We start from the raw sequence: 16,651 nt of genomic DNA, 5'->3' as shown, positions 1-16,651 counted from the left end.
ACAGGTGCCACTTCATATCACATCTCCTTAATGGCCACCCCACAACATCCCCAATTCACTATCTATACTGGATCATCACCACCACCTGCTACCAGAATACTTCACACAAACCCCAGCAGTGTACCTATTAACAACTCATAAGCACTCACATCTACACACACCAAAACAGCATATACAGACCACATCCAGTACCAATCTTACAGCATACATCAAAGGTTCTGTATACATATCACCTCCCCCAAAAACATTCTTTATCACTCTACACCACACTTAACACCACATCATACTACATCACACCTACATTACTATATATCCCTACTGTTGCTCAGCTTGGAGTGGGAATAGTAAATCTGACCCCTGCAAAGTTCAACACCTTCCTTACCTTTGCTCAGGCTGTAGCGAGAACTGAAAATCTGACCCCTCAGAATCCAACATTTTCTGTACTGTTGCTTACACTGGAGTGGGAATAGTAAATCTGCTCTCAAAAGTTCAACACTTTTCCTACTGTTGGTCAGGTAGGAGTTGGCGTAGAGAACTTGGCCCCTGCAAGTTTTTTTTTTATCTGACTTTTTAAAGTTGTTTTGATAAATGCCTGGTTTTAATTTTAAAATTAGATTAATGTATTTATTTTATTATGTGTTTGTTGTAATATTTTTATAATTTAATTATTTAATGCTGCTATTATATAATATATTTTTAATATTTAGTGTTTGCAATTATAATTACGTTTTATTAGTGTTTTATTAATTGTTTAAACAGTAATTATATGTTTTTAAATAGGTTTTGGAATTATTTTACATTATATATTTTTACTTTGTAAACTATACTTATTTGTATTATTTATATTATAAATAGATTCTAACATTAATATGAGGTTAATATATGTTTTAAAATTAATATAATGTAGGGTTCTCTAATTAGTTGCTCTTGAGCTTCAGGTAGTTCTAACCTACCTGTAACCAGGTCTCCTATGTGCACCCTAGCCTACTCATATAGAAGCTTTTGCTAGGTTGTATTTATATTTGTGAACCAAAATTAAAAACTATGTGTTCAAGAAAAAACATGCATGTTATTTCAGAACTCATATGCGTATTCAGGGAGAAAAAATATTGAATTTCTAAAAATATAGTTCAAACTGATATTAGAGTGAAATCATGCTGCGCTGGATAGACTTATTACTCATAATATTAATTACCTTGTTGCCAGGGGCATTGCAGCTATGGCTGCTAAGTATTACCCATATGCTGTAAAGCCCACTTGATGCACTGAGACAGTGAGGTGATCTGTGCAGACAGTCTGCATGGGGTGGCCACTAATTAATCTTGTTTGAGGCAGTCACTATTATCACACTGATAAAATTAGTAGCTTGGGATGATTTTCATCGAATTAAAGTAGCTCTGGTTACAGAAAAGATTGGCGTCTCCAGCTATAGTAATAGTCTCACATTTTATATTTTTGTTGTCAATTTGTTTGACTTTGCATAAAAAGTATGTAAAGTTAATATTTGTGTTCTTAATATGTTTTTGGGAATATTTTTGTTACCAACATTTCGTCATACAAACGCGTGGGAGGCAGATAGATCAAGGCTTGGTTTGCCTTGTGCATTTGTGTGTTCAAAATATTTTATTACATTTTATGATAAGATGAAGGGCCGTACAAAAAAAAGAGTACTGTAAAAGGTACATACAAGATGTTAAACCTATGAGATACTATAAATAAAAGGAAAAGAAAAGAAAAAAAAATAATATAAATAAAACAAAGTTGTGAAAACCACAAACCTGCAGGTTTGTAGGTATTCTCAAATTCCTCCGGCCGATTACTTCATTAAAAACTGTCAGTTCTCCTGCAAAAAGGCAGAAGGTTTTGAATGAGACGAACACCCCCAATTACATGGGGGTGTAAGGGTAGGTTTGTTGTAATGGGAAATATGTTTTCCCCATGAAGAAGAAAGAAATGCACAATTACACATTGGCCGTTGCTTCCCACAATACAGACTTAAACTGTGCGCACAATTCTGTATCGTGGGTACACCAAAATCCAACAAAAATGACAAATGTGGTTAGAAAGCTGCAGCTGGCAGAACTTTTCAGGTGTACAAAGCTTTCTAGGTGCACTCCACGGACTGTTTGTCAATTAACAATAGTAACTCCACGAACGTCTATAGGCGTACTAGTATTAATGTAGAAGTGCTACTTTTTTGGTGTGTTTTGTTCAACTGTCACTGTAATCCAAATGAACATTTATTTCACAGGTGTTATCCACAAAACTTTTAAAAGAATGATGAATATTTACTCACAAAAGATTTTTTTTGAAACTCACCCCTTATATTAGGAGTCTGACAACATTAGATAGGAATTGTAGGCTGTCCCTCACTCTCTCTAACAGTAGAATCCCCACTTCCTACTGTGGTGACGCGCTCTAGTTGTTAGAGAGCGCGTCAGGGGCATGCCGGGAAGGGACGCGGCTACACGCCAGTTCGCCGCGAGGTAACGCAGTGAAAAGACGCGTCCCGGCGCTCGGGGGCAAATAAAGATAATTGAAACTTCTAAACTGCCTGGCGAGTTACTAATGCGGCAGAATTACTACATAAATTGGCGACGAGTCCGGGATAACATCACAACTGTCTAAGGAGCAGCAAGTGTCCTTAAACACCGAGCCCGAGTACAGCCCAGAGTGTGGCAGCGGAGCGACCCCACCACGTGCGCAGAGGGCGACTGGAGAGGCCAAGTGCGCGGCCACAGCACTGCCCTGAGTCAACAGGTGAGCCCAACTGCCCCTGCAAGGACTGCCAGCGTCCAAACAGCTCAAAGGGCACGCGTGGGTCCACAAAGGCAACCGATAATCAAAGCCAGGGGGTGAGGGTCCCGAGGCACCACCATAAGAGTGGTCGAGTGGCCCCAAAAGGAAACAGACGCCCAGAAGGGGCACCTCTCCACTAAACCAAAGGCCAGAACCAGCAGCATCACCCACAAGTAGTGCCCAAGAGAGCATCGGGCGCCGCATACCGGAGCAGTGCAACCCGCGCACGCCGGGGGAGAGCTACCCAGTGGTCGTCACGCCAAAAGGGAGCAACAGAACTGGTGACCCCAGGGTCATACCGAGTAGGGCAAGGAAGCCCTTCACCCACGCAATCCGGCAAGTCAGGAGAGCGGCAAGCACCAGGGAGCCCACCAGAGATAGACACTAGACAAGGCCCTGTCCAACACAACGGGGGCAGAATGTGCATGCAGGCGATGTCGCTCACCAACCTGGTCCCCTTCCTACCCAAGAGAGGCGAGCCGGCTATGCCATGGGAAGATTGGAAGCGGTATTTCCTGAATTACCTAGAGGCCTTAGAAGAAGAAAGCGAAGGGGCATTCTCCAGCTCAAGGAGAAAGAAAATACTTCTACACAACCTAGGTACGGAAGGCATCAGGGTATTCGACAACCTGGTGAAGATGACCAGGGCCGCGGATGACACAGACGTGTTCCAACACGCGCTGGAAGATCTAGACTCTCACTTCCGCCCGGTGGTGTGCACAGCCATAGACAGATGCAACTTCTTCCAAAGGAAACAAAGCAGCAGTGAATTGATAGACGAGTATGTAGCAGCCTTACAGAAGTTAGCGGTGACGTGCAAATTCGGCACCCTCCACGATGAACTCATCAGAGATCAGATCATAATGCACACCGCCAACACGGATATCCAAGAGAAGTTGTGGGTCAATGGCGATGTTCCCTGAAGGAAGTAGTAGCACTGGTGAAGAAGGCGGAACTAACAAAGAGATGTGCTGAAGCTGCGAAAAGAGAGAGCGGTGACAGAACGCCTGTATGCAAGATATCAGACAAAGACAGGCCAGAAACACCTAGACAGCACACACCGACCAACACGCGGTACCAGAGGAAATACTCTCAGAAGGCTACAAGAACCCAGAGACCACAAGGAGAGAGCAAACACACGTGCTACAGATGTGGCAGCCAAACACATTCAAGCAACGATAAAGCATGTCCAGCATTCAGAGCCAAATGCTCCTACTGCGGAATAATGGGACACTATGAGAAGGTGGGCCGGCGCAAGCTCAGCAGGATGGAGGTGAAGTATGTCGCCCAGGAAGCGGACGGTGATGAGGAAGTCCGAGAAGGAGGCAATGAAGAAGACGAAGTCTTGTGCATAGACGACCAGGTCCTGGGAGTAAAGTGTGCGAGATCCAAGAAACCGGCGTTACAGATGGCGATCGGAGGTGTACAAGTGGACATGGTGGAGGGTTCCGGCTCCCCATACACCATTATTCAACGAACCATATGGGAAAACGACTTCAAGCCCAGAGTGGGTGAGGACCTACTCCCCACAGACATCCACCCAGTCACGTTCACAGGAGAACCTATACCCATGGTGGGGTACCGACCGCTACGGTTCGAGTTCAAAGGACGAATGGCAGAAGGAAAACTGTACGTGGCGGAGAAAGGGCCCTCCGTGCTAGGATGGATGGATCAAGGAGCCTTAGGAATTCAACTCAATCCAGGCGGGATCACCCAAGTGTTAATGGTTGACGCAGCCCAAGTACACGAAGAAAACAGATGGAAGAATGAATACCCAGAAGTCTTCAAGGGAACAATAGGACGGATGACGAAATTCACGCACAAGAAATGCCTGAAGGCCAGCGCGATGCCAGTAAGCCACAAGGCTCGCAACATCCCTTTCAGGAGCAGGGAGGCGGTCCAAGAAGAATTGCAACGCCTAGAGAGAAACGGAGTCATAGAAGCCATCGAATGTGCAGAGTGGCTCGCACCACTGGTGGTTGCACAGAAACCCAATGGGAAGGTGCGCCTGTGCGTGGATTTGAGGGAGCTCAATAAGAACATCTTGGTGGATAAGTTCCCGCTACCCCGGATAAACGAGATGTTGGCGAAAACAAAGGGAGTCAAGTAGTTCTCAACAGTGGATCTCACCTCCGCGTACCACCAAATTGCTTAGCACGCGTCATGCAATCACCTAACATCGTTCATCACGCCTTTTGCCGTTCGGACTCGCCTCAGCCGCCGCGGTGTTCCAAAAGCTCATGCACCGGCTGTTCCAGAAAGTGGAAGGAGTCCAGTACTTTCAGGATGACATCCTCATCATGGGGAAATCAAAGGAAGACCACGACGAGAAACTGCATACCGTCTTGACGATACTGGCACAAAATGGTGTCACCACCGAATGGGAAAAATGCAGATTTGGTGTAGGATCGGTGACGTACCTGGGCCACGAAATCAGCAGAAGGGGGATAGAACCGAAGTGAGCCAACGTTGCGGCCATCAAAGAAGCGCCTACACCCAAAAGGAAGGAAGACGTTCGTTCCTTCTTAGGCATGGCGGAGTTCTACAGCAAGTTTGTCCCTCACTTTGCATTCAAAACACACCACTTAAGACAGCTCCTGAAAGAAAAGAACACCTTCAAATTGACGCACGAAGAGCAAGAAGAATTCGAGATGCTAAAACAAGATATATGTTCTGCCATTCCCCTTAAGGGGTTCGACCAAGAAGCTCTATCCATACTAACCACCGACGCCAGTGACAAGGGACTGTGTGCGGTGCTAATGCAGAGATCCCAGGACGGAGAAATCACCACTGTCAGTTTTGCCTCGCGGTCCTTAGCAACCAACGAGGAGAAATTCAGTGTGATAGAGAAGGAAATGCTGGCAACCGTCTGGGCCATGGAACGGTTCAGACAGTTTCTTTGGGGTTCGAAGTTTTTACTCCGCACGGATCACAAACCGTTGGTGAGAGTCCTGACATCAAGCGGACACGCCCATGCGACCCCCCGCATCATGAAGATGACCCTGAGACTACTGGATTATGTGTACGAAGTGGAGTACCTCCCCGGGGCCAAAAACAAAGTAGCTGACTTTTTGAGCAGAGCAGCCGCAATGGAGCCAGTGGGAGACCAAATGCCCTCAGAATGGGAAGGCTACATGGTGGCACTCACACAAGACCACGAAGGAGCGGTCAGCGCACAAGAGTGGGAAGAAGCGTATGCAGCTGACGAGACCCTAGGAGCAGTGAAGAGTTACGTAACCCAAAGATGGCCAGACAAGAAGCACCTTAATAGTGAATTGAGGAAATACTGGGAAGTCCGGGAGGAACTATCCATCGGAGACAATCCAGTGTTCCTACTGAGAGGGATAAGGTAGTCCCTCCGCAAGCCTTGGTGAGTCATCTTCTAACCATCCTACATGAAGGACATCTTGGCGTCATGAAGACCAAGGCGAGAGCGAAGCAGGCATACTGGTGGCCAGCGATGGACGGGCAACTGGAGAGACACGTCAGAACGTGCGAACTGTGCAACCGGGCAGACAAAACACAAGTATTACTACGGCCGCCACTAGGGAAGTTCACCTGTCCGTCCAGCCCGTGGGAAATGCTTTCAGTGGACATACTGGGGCCCATTCTGAATGCGGAGGGTGTACCCAAATACGCCATAGTATTAGTAGACAGATACTCTAAATGGCCTGAGGTGGAAGTGTGTGAAACGGCAGACGCCGAGGCTGTACTGGCTTTCCTCACGACCACATTCTTGAGGGAAGGAATCCCAAAGGTGATTACCTGCGACAATGGGCCACAATTTGTGTCACCAAAATGGAACGCATTCATGGACCGAAATGGAATAGAGGTCAAATACACTCCTGTCTACCACCCGGCGGGGAATGGACTAGCAGAGAGGTTCAACTGAGTAATCATGGGGTCGGTACAAGCAGCGATAAGTGCAGGACTAAACTGGGAAAAGGAGCTCCAACACATGCTGTGGGCCTATCGAATCACCCCGACAAACACCGGATACAGCCCATTCAAAATCCTCAGTTGGGGTGATCCTTTCACAAAGGACAATCTGGCATGGAAACAACTTCTCGTACAAAGCAGATGGTCGCCAGCGGTGGTACGACGCAACATTGACAGGGCGCAAGCCTTGTACACCGAGTACTACAACAAACGACGTAACGTCAAGGAAGTAACCCTAGAAAGGGGAGAGTGGGTTAGAGTGAAACAAGCTATTCTGAAGAGGAAAGGAGACAGTAAATAATTCAGTCCACCATTGCAAGTTGTAGAACCTTCTACCAGGTCGGCCCTGTTGAGTGATGGGAAGATATGGTCGCAGGATAGGATGGCGAAGTGCAACAAAATCATGAATTGGGAAGATCCGGAGAACAGAAGGTTGCCCATCTCGGAGGAAGGAAATGAGCCTGAGATAGACATGGAACACGAGAATATAGAGCAAGGGCCTGCCATTCCCAAGAGAGGCAGGGAAGATCAAGATGCCTCAGGAGAGAGCGGAGGAGTTGAAACGACCAGTCAATGTACACCAAAGAACTCAGACGTCAGAGTAAAGGAGAGGGAGATGCAAGAGGAAGCGAAGGTAGGCGGGGGACTCCCGGCACGGGACCAGGGTGCCGCTCACGTCCCTACACAGACCCGTACAAGACTGGGCAGATTGATCAAGGTGCCGAAGAAGTTTGAAGACTCTGACACATGAATCAAGTAAGACTGTAAATGTTTATGCTAGCTGTTGGCCCTGTTGTTTGGTGGGTCTAAAGGGGGGAGATATGTGGTGGCACGCTCTAGTTGTTAGAGAGCGCGTCAGGGGCATGCCGGGAAGGTAACGCGGTGAAAAGGACGCGTCCCGGCGCTCGGGGGCAAATAAAGATAATTGAAACTTCTAAACTGCCTGGCGAGTTACTAATGTGGCAGAATTACTACACTTACCACAGTATAATCCCCAGAGCCCGGCCACAAAGGAGCCCTCACTTCCGACCTCATGGCCCCGTCACGCTGTGAGCGCATGCTGGTGATTCACAAAAGCTGCTTTAATCATTCCTTACTGTGAACTGATCACACTTAACACACCAAGGACAATTTGCAGAGGGGTTCAACTCCTTTACATATAAGGTTGGTTCACAGCAGATCAGGCCCCTACACTTTTCATGTTCGTTCAAAGAGGAACCAAACCCATCCTGAAGTTACTATACAGCGAGTATTCTGAATTATGTGGAGTTAGCTGTGTTCAGAGAGTGGGGCTGGGTAAATTTTTACCTTCAGGTACATTTAAACACCAGCTTTATTTAAGCTTTCTAAAACAGCTGTGCCCGCTCAAAGTTCAATAGCTAGTATTTAAATCTATTAAACAAGCCTTAGGGATCTCTCCTGAAGACATCCAAGGTAATACAGGCGTAACCTACTAACCACAAGCAGTAAGAACAGATCTCATAAGATGCCTAAACAAAGCTCTTAACTCCACACACTTTCCCAAATGGAAAGAGCTCCCAAATATTGTCTATGCTGGTAGATGCCTCTGGCCATCAGCTGTTGTAGTGTCATGTGGGACATAAAGTGTCAATGGAAAGCGGTTTGCCTAACTTATGACAAGGCAATACTAGTTCAGACCCATACAATTCAGCTGATAAAGCCTCACCATGGTATATTTCAAAGGCAGCAGATACTTAACGTGCACAAAATGGAACATTACATTTTTCTGAAAGCTGTTGGCTAGCTTATCAAACTGGGCCCACTTTTGCCACATGCAGTAACCAAATCTAAATTTTAGCGAAGCAGGGCTCCGGATACTTTAATATTAACAGATTCCACATCTATTGTTTCAGTGGTAAATTTCTGTATAAGTTGCGCTAAAGATTTCAATCTTGCTCATTATAACACGACGGTGCATAAATTAATAATATTCGACATTTCCACAGGTACTGTGTGTCCTATGGAATTATGGCCACATCGACTGCAAATAGAAGGAAGAGGAAATTCTCACCTTTTGCTTCTACAGTATCTGCTTGGACAGACCCAAGGACCAAATCAAAATAGTTCAGAAATCTATTAAATATTCTGAGCAAGTACACATTCTTGTTGTGCAACCGCTTCTAGAAGTCATTTTGTTAGTTATAACCGTTTAACCGCACCTCGGCGGTCCTCACGCACAAAATTGAAACACTCCCCATACAGGATCAAAACAAAGACAAAATACTTCCAACCAAACACCCTACGTAGGGTAGAATGCTACCCATGTGAGCAAGTGCTTGAGCACCCCACACAGTGGTAGTAAGCGCTATATAAATATTGCAATATAATACATTACAATACTAGGAAAATGTCTTAGAATATGATGTGTGCCCAGAACCAATGCACAGTGGAAAGTCCTATGGGTTCTTGAACGTTGGTACTGGGAACTCAATACTGACCACTGGGCAGTGACAAAGGCTTTGCAATGTGGCCAGTTTTCACAGAGGTCATAAGAACAGGCCAAGTTCTGTGGGTAGCACATGGCCACAGGGAATGGCTGAAGGCCAAAATACTTGCCCTGAGGCTGCCGTGGACAGTACACAAATAATATCATTACAAATAATTTACTGATAAACACATAAAGGAACCTTATAGTTCCAAAGAAAGATCACTTGGTGATTTATGTAATAAAGTTCCATACAAATAACCCTAAAAGGTTCCTCAGGTGGAGCAATTTTATATTTACAATCACTGAAATACCACAAACATTTCCCATTTAAGTTTAGAAAGCAGCCATAATGCATCCAATGCACTGTTCATTGTTTCACAAATGCGGTGCAGAAAACACCTTGCTCGAAAATCTGTTTAAAAAAATTAAAAAAACACATTTGACAGAAGTGTAAAATGTATCAACGGTGTTAAATACAGTTTTCATACTTATATCATCTTTAATTCGATTTTATATAAAATAATTTAGAAATTTTGTTTTAACAAAATATTTTAAAAGCGTATATGGTCAAATGTAAAACTACAGTAGCAGGCCAGTAGATATGGTATAGGAAAATGGTGATGTATCTACGCGCACAAAAGGACATATTGTGCCTGTCACTCTTTGGAAGCATGTGAGAAATTGTAAAATAGGTGAACAATAACCGTAAGGCTTTTTTTTCTACAATCAAAAAATGTATTGCCATAGATCCCAAAAAGTCCAACACAATTGAACAACAGCGGATGACCTCCATTTCTCTTATCATATCAAATAAGTAAACAATAGGCATAAAAGCTTGCTATTGAGGAGAAATCGATGGTGTCTAATTTTTTCCGTGGTAACACCTCTTTTGTGCTTAAAGTCGCCGTTTTTCGATTTATTCTGTATGCTTATGGGGGATGGGGTCTCCTCAGGGCCTGGACTGTGTGTTTTCAGGGTCTAAAAGGCGCTGAGATAAGTTTGCAGAAGAACTAACAATTCATGCAAGGTACGTGATTGTATGTGAAATAATAGTATTAAGTGTTTAGTGCACAGTTTTTACCTTTAGAGTATCGTATTGCTTGGACCAAGAAATTGATTAATAGTGCTTATTTTCTTGTGTGAGAAACGTATGAAGCTTAATTGATTGAATTAATCATGGCTAAAAGGAAATCGGAAAACAATAATGGAACCTTGTGAAGGCCCTCATTCATGTGAAGAGCATATGCAGCAACGTATAATGCATATGCAATGATTTCTCACTCGCAATAACTGTTTATTTTTTTGTGGCAGTCACTCCCAGAGTGGTGGGAAATCCTTAAGAGATTTCTGGGGCTTATTTGGGGGCTCAATCACACGATTCATTAGTATTATGGATGAGAGAATTCCAAAATGAAATGTCACCTTAGATGGCGACATGGTCATGTCCCTAGCCTGCAATGTTTGGGAGTCATCACCTTTTTCTGGTTTCCACTAGTTTTAAAGGTAGTCGCGGTGAATGAGTCAACGTTGATCAGCAGGCATCATAATCAAATGGTTCGTTACTATTACGTGTGCTGGATTCGGTAGTGCGGGCAGACATTTTCAAAAAGAACTCAGACTCCTCTTTTTGAGAACATGTGAGATCAGCTCTGTACGTTTGTCAGGGATTGGTCTGTGGAAGGGGAACAAACTTGTAAAAGGGCAGGACTGTCTTAGTGCACTCAAGTGAATTATAGTTTTATACTGACATAATGTAAAATAATCACCATTCCTAATTGGAGAAATGATACAAAACAAGTCTAATGTTATATTCTTGAAATGTTATAATTCCAATGTCTCATTGAAGGCTCTGGTCGCTGTACTGAATCAGAGTATATAATTGGCTTTTCCCTAAGATTAATTCTGTCCAACTTTAGTACTCTAGATTCTTGTAAGTTTAGGATTCTGTTTATTTTCTTCACGATCTTTATAACTAACACAAACTCACGCAAAAACTAGGTAAGTATGTATTATTTCTTGTCCTGTTTAGCGTTAGTCCTCTTTTTTTGTTTATATATATATGTGTGTTCCCCTCTCGACTCTTGTCCTAGTCTGCCATGTGTCTCCGTCCTGTCCTTTGTCTAGTCTTTTCTCTAGTTTTACTAACACCTGAATGAGTCTTTCTTCCTTTGCTACAGTAGTGAGTATGTGCAGGAATTTTCAAAGGCCTTCTGATGCCAGTCAGCCCCCTTCCCCCAAACCCGCTACACCGTCCATTTTAAAGATTATTCCAAGTGTTTTTTTCCCTCAAAATGTCTCACCATATATTTTGACAAATAAAATCTTTTTTTTTTTTTAAATGTCTCACCATATGTGCTGCTGGCACCTTACATTCGGTTCTTAATTAATACTAGGAAATTATTTTATTGTGTGGTTTCCCAATGTATAGTTTTGGACACTAGCAGACAATGGCAGAGCTTACATTTTTGTGGCACAATTTGGAAAGTGATTTCATATAATTCTTTGGCCATTTAATTCAAATACTTCCCCTACAAAGGTTTGCAGACATATTCAACTTGATCCGCATCGATGATAACTTTTGGGAAGGTTCCATAATAATCTCAGATCACAGTTCTCTGTCTGGTATGTTGGTAAGTATTGCAAGAGGTTCCGAGCTGGAGAAAGGTACTTGAAGAGCTAACAGTAAGGCGTAGACCCTGCAAGGTAATAAAGAATCAGAGGGGCAATAAATACTGTGATGCCCGTAAAATGTGGGAGGAAGGGATATAATAACGAAAGGTGGAGCTGGTGGCAGTGGGGCTGGTGAGTACTCACAACAGGGCAAAAGACTCATTGGTGTCAGTCTGAGAAGCATCTCTACCTGAAATTCGAAAGAAGGTGCCAATTAACCATAGAAGGAAAAACCAGGAAAAGGTCAGTAGTAATAAATCACGCTATACTCACGAGGAGCGAGGTGGTCTAGGGTTTCTGTGGTGGGGTTTAGACCAAACCAAGGCCTATATTAGCCCACTGTGCAGCACTATGCACTCATGATGACACAGGTGATGCAAATTGCGAGGTCATCATGTATGACCACTGCATAGTAGTTACGGCTGCACAACTAACCATTACTGGCTTGTTTCAGAGGTTTTGCGGGTCAAAGTCATAAATGCGATTATTGAGCAGCAGTGTTAGTCGATTTGTTTATGTATGATGTGAATGAATTACAAGAAAAAGACCTCAGACTGAATAAAATATGCTTTGTGAAGGACTGCGAAGGACTGCCCCTAAGAGAGTACTAAACATCCCTGCTAAGATTCTTGTGAAATTGCCATCAGGCAAGATGGAGAAGGTGGATGTGCAGGCGAACCCTGAATAACAATGGCGAAGATGGCTTTTCAACTTTTCCCAATCACACAGAAACAAAACAGCTTCAAGATGTGATGGTGATGGTGAATATGGCATCAAAAGAGTTGACAGAAAAGCACTTAGAATTGGGGACAGAAAACAAACCAGTAAGGCGTGGGTAGGGAAGACTCAACTTCTCTCCTAACCAGACTTAAATTCACAGAGTGACAAAAAAGACTCTCCTGGTGTTCAAGAAATGAAAACATAGGGAATTACAGCATCAGTGGGTTTTCTAGTGAAACTCGGGGCAGAATACTGGAGAGACTATGTTTTTCCATTACCTAAGGCTGCCAAATCTTCCCATGATGACCTGAGAGAGTTTGAATGACTCATTTGGCCCTTGTTCTATTTTAGGGGAAGTGTGTGCTAGTGGTACTCAAAAAATGGGGGGAATTAGAGGTTTAAGGTTAGGTTCACCCTCCAACAGTACATATATCATAAACAACCTGAATTAATCAGGTAAAAGAACCTAACCTAGAAGAGAGAAAGGTGTCAGAAATCTATTGGATTCTGAAGTCCACCAACAAGAGAGAAAAAAAAAGATTTTTTCTTTCTTGAGTCCCCTCACTCACCAGGGTTTCCCCACGGTGACATGCTTCATCATTGGGGTCCTCTACGGGCTGAGGCGTGCTGCGACTTGCGGATTACGTAGGAGCACTAAAAAACAGACTATGTGTAGTGCGAGTGAAAGTGTAGTGGAGTGGGATAAAGTGAATTAAAATAATCAGCTAGTGGGCCAAATACATTTTATTCTTGCTCCTAGCTAATTGATTTAAAAACGGGGTGATATGCTAAAGGCCCTAACTATAATGGATAGGTGTACCTAGCATATGGTCAACTAGTTTCGAGCTTCCCCCAGCTCTTCTTCAGGACTCCACCGGGACCAGCCCAGTGTGAAAACACCACTCCTAGTCAACCTGTTTGAGGTGCAAAAAGTGAGACGCTGCAACAGGTAGGCATGCGTTATAATTAATACATACGTAAATATACGTCAGGCAATATCTGTAGGATACATAAAGCACATATATTAAAGGAACAAAAGATCATTGGCAATGTTGTTAAATCAATAGTGATCACACTACACACAAGTGTTGGTACACTATCCTCTAATGTGCTGCTATGTGGTTCAAAAGAAGACGTTAAATAAAGAACATTCTCCATGCAGGCGCTGTGCTGAGAAGTGAGTTGAAAATCAATAAATGAAACAAATACATACATAAATACCTCATGCGTCTGACACAACATAAAACACATATAAGACATTACATACATTTTAAGAAGCAACAATGTGCCTCATGGTCAACGGAGGGGGTGTGGATATCTCGTACATGTACATGTGCTAGTGGTACGCCATGATCCAAGCAAGACTGGGTGCAGCGGAATTCTCCACTGGGGGCGGGGTTGTGCGTGGTTCGTCGGAGAATTTCTCTGGGGACTGGGGTGATTTTTTTTTGCCTTGCTGTATGTCTCTTCTTTCCCTGTGGACTGTGTTTTCATAGACACGGTTAAAAGTCTTGGACTTTTGTAATTTTTCTACTATGTCCTTCATGTGTTGGATATTATCAACTAAGGGGTGTGTTTTTTTCTGTTTGCCTATATTGTTTGAACATAGTTTCAGTGTAAGTGCTCAATAAATAGAACTAAAAGACAAAATGATCTTCAGGTGGAGTTTAGCCGCAGAAGCATTGAATAGATATTGCAACAGGTCGAGAGTCTGGTCACCATTATCAATCAGGAAACAATTAAGTACAAGGATGAACCCTCAAGCGTCTAGTTGCATGTCAATGTAAAAAGAGATACAGGCATGTGGCTGTAATTACATATACGATTCCGGAAATGCAAGTCTTCAGAGATCCTCGACTTATAATGCAGGAACGATTAAAACGTTCGAAACTACTGGGAATCAAGAAAATGAATTGGACTTATGCATCTAACAATTAAAATAATTTCTCTGAAGCGTCTTGAAAAGATGAGCGGCAGAAGTAAATATAGCAAAATTGTCCTACCTATATTCATGTCCACTTCAAAACTTAAAATGCCTAAATCGATCTAGTATGGTGTGTTTTCCTCAGTATACACCTATAACTACTTTCTGAATTTGCAGAACAAAGGACTCGCAGACGAGTGCGCGTCATCTTATCACCACCTATGTCACTTGTGTAGGAACACGCTTACATTGCTCCGTTTGTGTACACTGCATCACTTCCGTCCACATATTGCACTTGTGCTGGGTAAACATGCTGAACTTGCTGTACAGTCTGCACCTGCTGGACCTGAAACAACAAAAAGAAAACACGGTGTCTTAAATTTGTGGAAGACCTTGGAAATGAATGCTTTATTTTGTAAACGGCCCATACACACAAGTGCACTAAATAGTGTCGGCGACCGAAAACACACACTACAGTGGACCCCTCCTCCTTAGCTCTAACAATTTGACAATTTTACACATTACAGAAAATCCACTTTTAAAAGTTAATTTAATCGGCAAATATTGCTAATTGTGCAGATCAATGCAATATATACTGTAGAACGTGCTCAGCAGCATTTTACAGTAAAACGAAACAGTTTATTACGGTGTTGGATTATAATTTGCTACACTTGATATTGCCTGGATGGAAAATAACATATCACGTCATTCACTAAAGCGAATACGTTAAGAGACTGTGACAAATTTAAATGGTATTTGCAATTACTCAATTAATCAAACAATCTCTTTATTCGATCCATTTAAAATACAGATCAGATCATAGAAGTACACATCATGTTAAAACCCAAGTCTGGTTGGTTCAAACTACATTCAGTTACGACTAAGGCCGATTAAACAGATCTCAGGTTAATGCCATAAATACAATCACTGGCTAAAGTGCTTAGTGTGCCCTAAAAATGTAATAGATAGAATAATAACAAAATTCATATTTGGTCCAAGGACCAGTTAAAATGATAATTATCCCCAAAAATCATCAATAAAATTAAAAATAAATGACTAAGCATTTAACAACATAAGACCGCCATTGTGTAAGTTCTTTAGAAAAACAGACCATTTTGTACAACATAGTTCCTTCCTAATCACCCTTCGTAGAAGCTAAGGCCATCAGATTTTCTCTTCCGTATATAAACCAGTAAAAATGTATCTATCGAGAGACATATAAAGGGATCGACAAGTTTCTTTAGGAAGTATAAAGTGGATTGACATTGCCTGAATTTAGATCTTTTTAAAATTGGAAGAATACATTTATGTCGCTCCTCCTGAAAAAATCCACAGAATAAAAATATATGAATGTCAGACTACTCTGATCTCTGATCACATGGGCAAAGTGACAAATCAGAACGGCTGAACTTCCTCGCAGGGAAGCCCAGCATCAGGGGGATTAAATTCAGACGATATCTCATCATAATATATCTATGCTGTAAGATTCCAATACTCTCTAAATATGAATATTCCCACTCTAAAATTGGCAGGGACAACTGGTATTGCATCACTGTTTGCTTTGTACGGTTAAGTTCCTGGCGATCATGGACTGCCTTAGATAGGAAGATAGAATTCAATTTTTGCTTAGTGAATAATGCGGCCAGCCCCACTACGGTCAAGGTAGATCTCACATACTGCAGCAAGGTGAGTTTACGAGTAGTTTCCAACTCTAGACAATTTTTTATGATGGTCTGCGTTAAATTTACTGTATACCTGCACCATATAGAGTGCCATAAGAGGATTGGGGCAACTTTAAGATTACCTGACACATAAGGTAATCCCAGTTCAAGATGAGAGATCTAATTTGAGCGAGAACTAGGAAGGGAAACAAGTTTCTTATAAAATCTATCCTCAAGATTTTGGAGATGAGTTCCCGAAGCCATACTCCATACACCTGCCCCATAAGATACCGCAGATAGTGTCTTTGCTTAATATATTTTCTTTATTGTTGTGAGAGGTTTTGAACACAGCTTTTTGGCAAAAGCCAGAATAGCTGACTTACTCCCCTCTATCACTAGGGCCCTGTTGTTCATCATATTTAACCAGGACTGTTTTATGTCAAACTGGACCCCTAGGGACGGGAAGGAGTCTACAACCTCTAATCTAAG

The 16,651-nt window shown here is 42.8% G+C and overlaps 1 protein-coding gene across 4 annotated transcripts in view; it reads right to left on the bottom strand.

Annotated features, from left to right (window-relative positions):
* The window catches only part of RFX3 (regulatory factor X3), a 690,714-nt gene that overhangs the window by 263,956 nt on the left and 410,107 nt on the right, over positions 1–16,651 (bottom strand). For all 4 annotated transcript variants that reach the window (XM_085632944.1, XM_085632947.1, XM_085632945.1 and 1 more), the window contains one exon: positions 14,750–14,847. In XM_085632944.1, the coding sequence (XP_085489070.1) occupies positions 14,750–14,847 (98 nt within the window). The remainder of the gene's footprint in view (positions 1–14,749; positions 14,848–16,651) is intronic.

Source organism: Triturus cristatus, chromosome 2_1 (assembly GCF_964204655.1).
Source record: "Triturus cristatus chromosome 2_1, aTriCri1.1, whole genome shotgun sequence".
Lineage (NCBI taxonomy): Eukaryota > Metazoa > Chordata > Amphibia > Caudata > Salamandridae > Triturus > Triturus cristatus.
The sequence above is the reverse complement of the archived record's forward strand: the minus strand, read 5'-3'. Positions and strand labels throughout refer to the sequence as shown.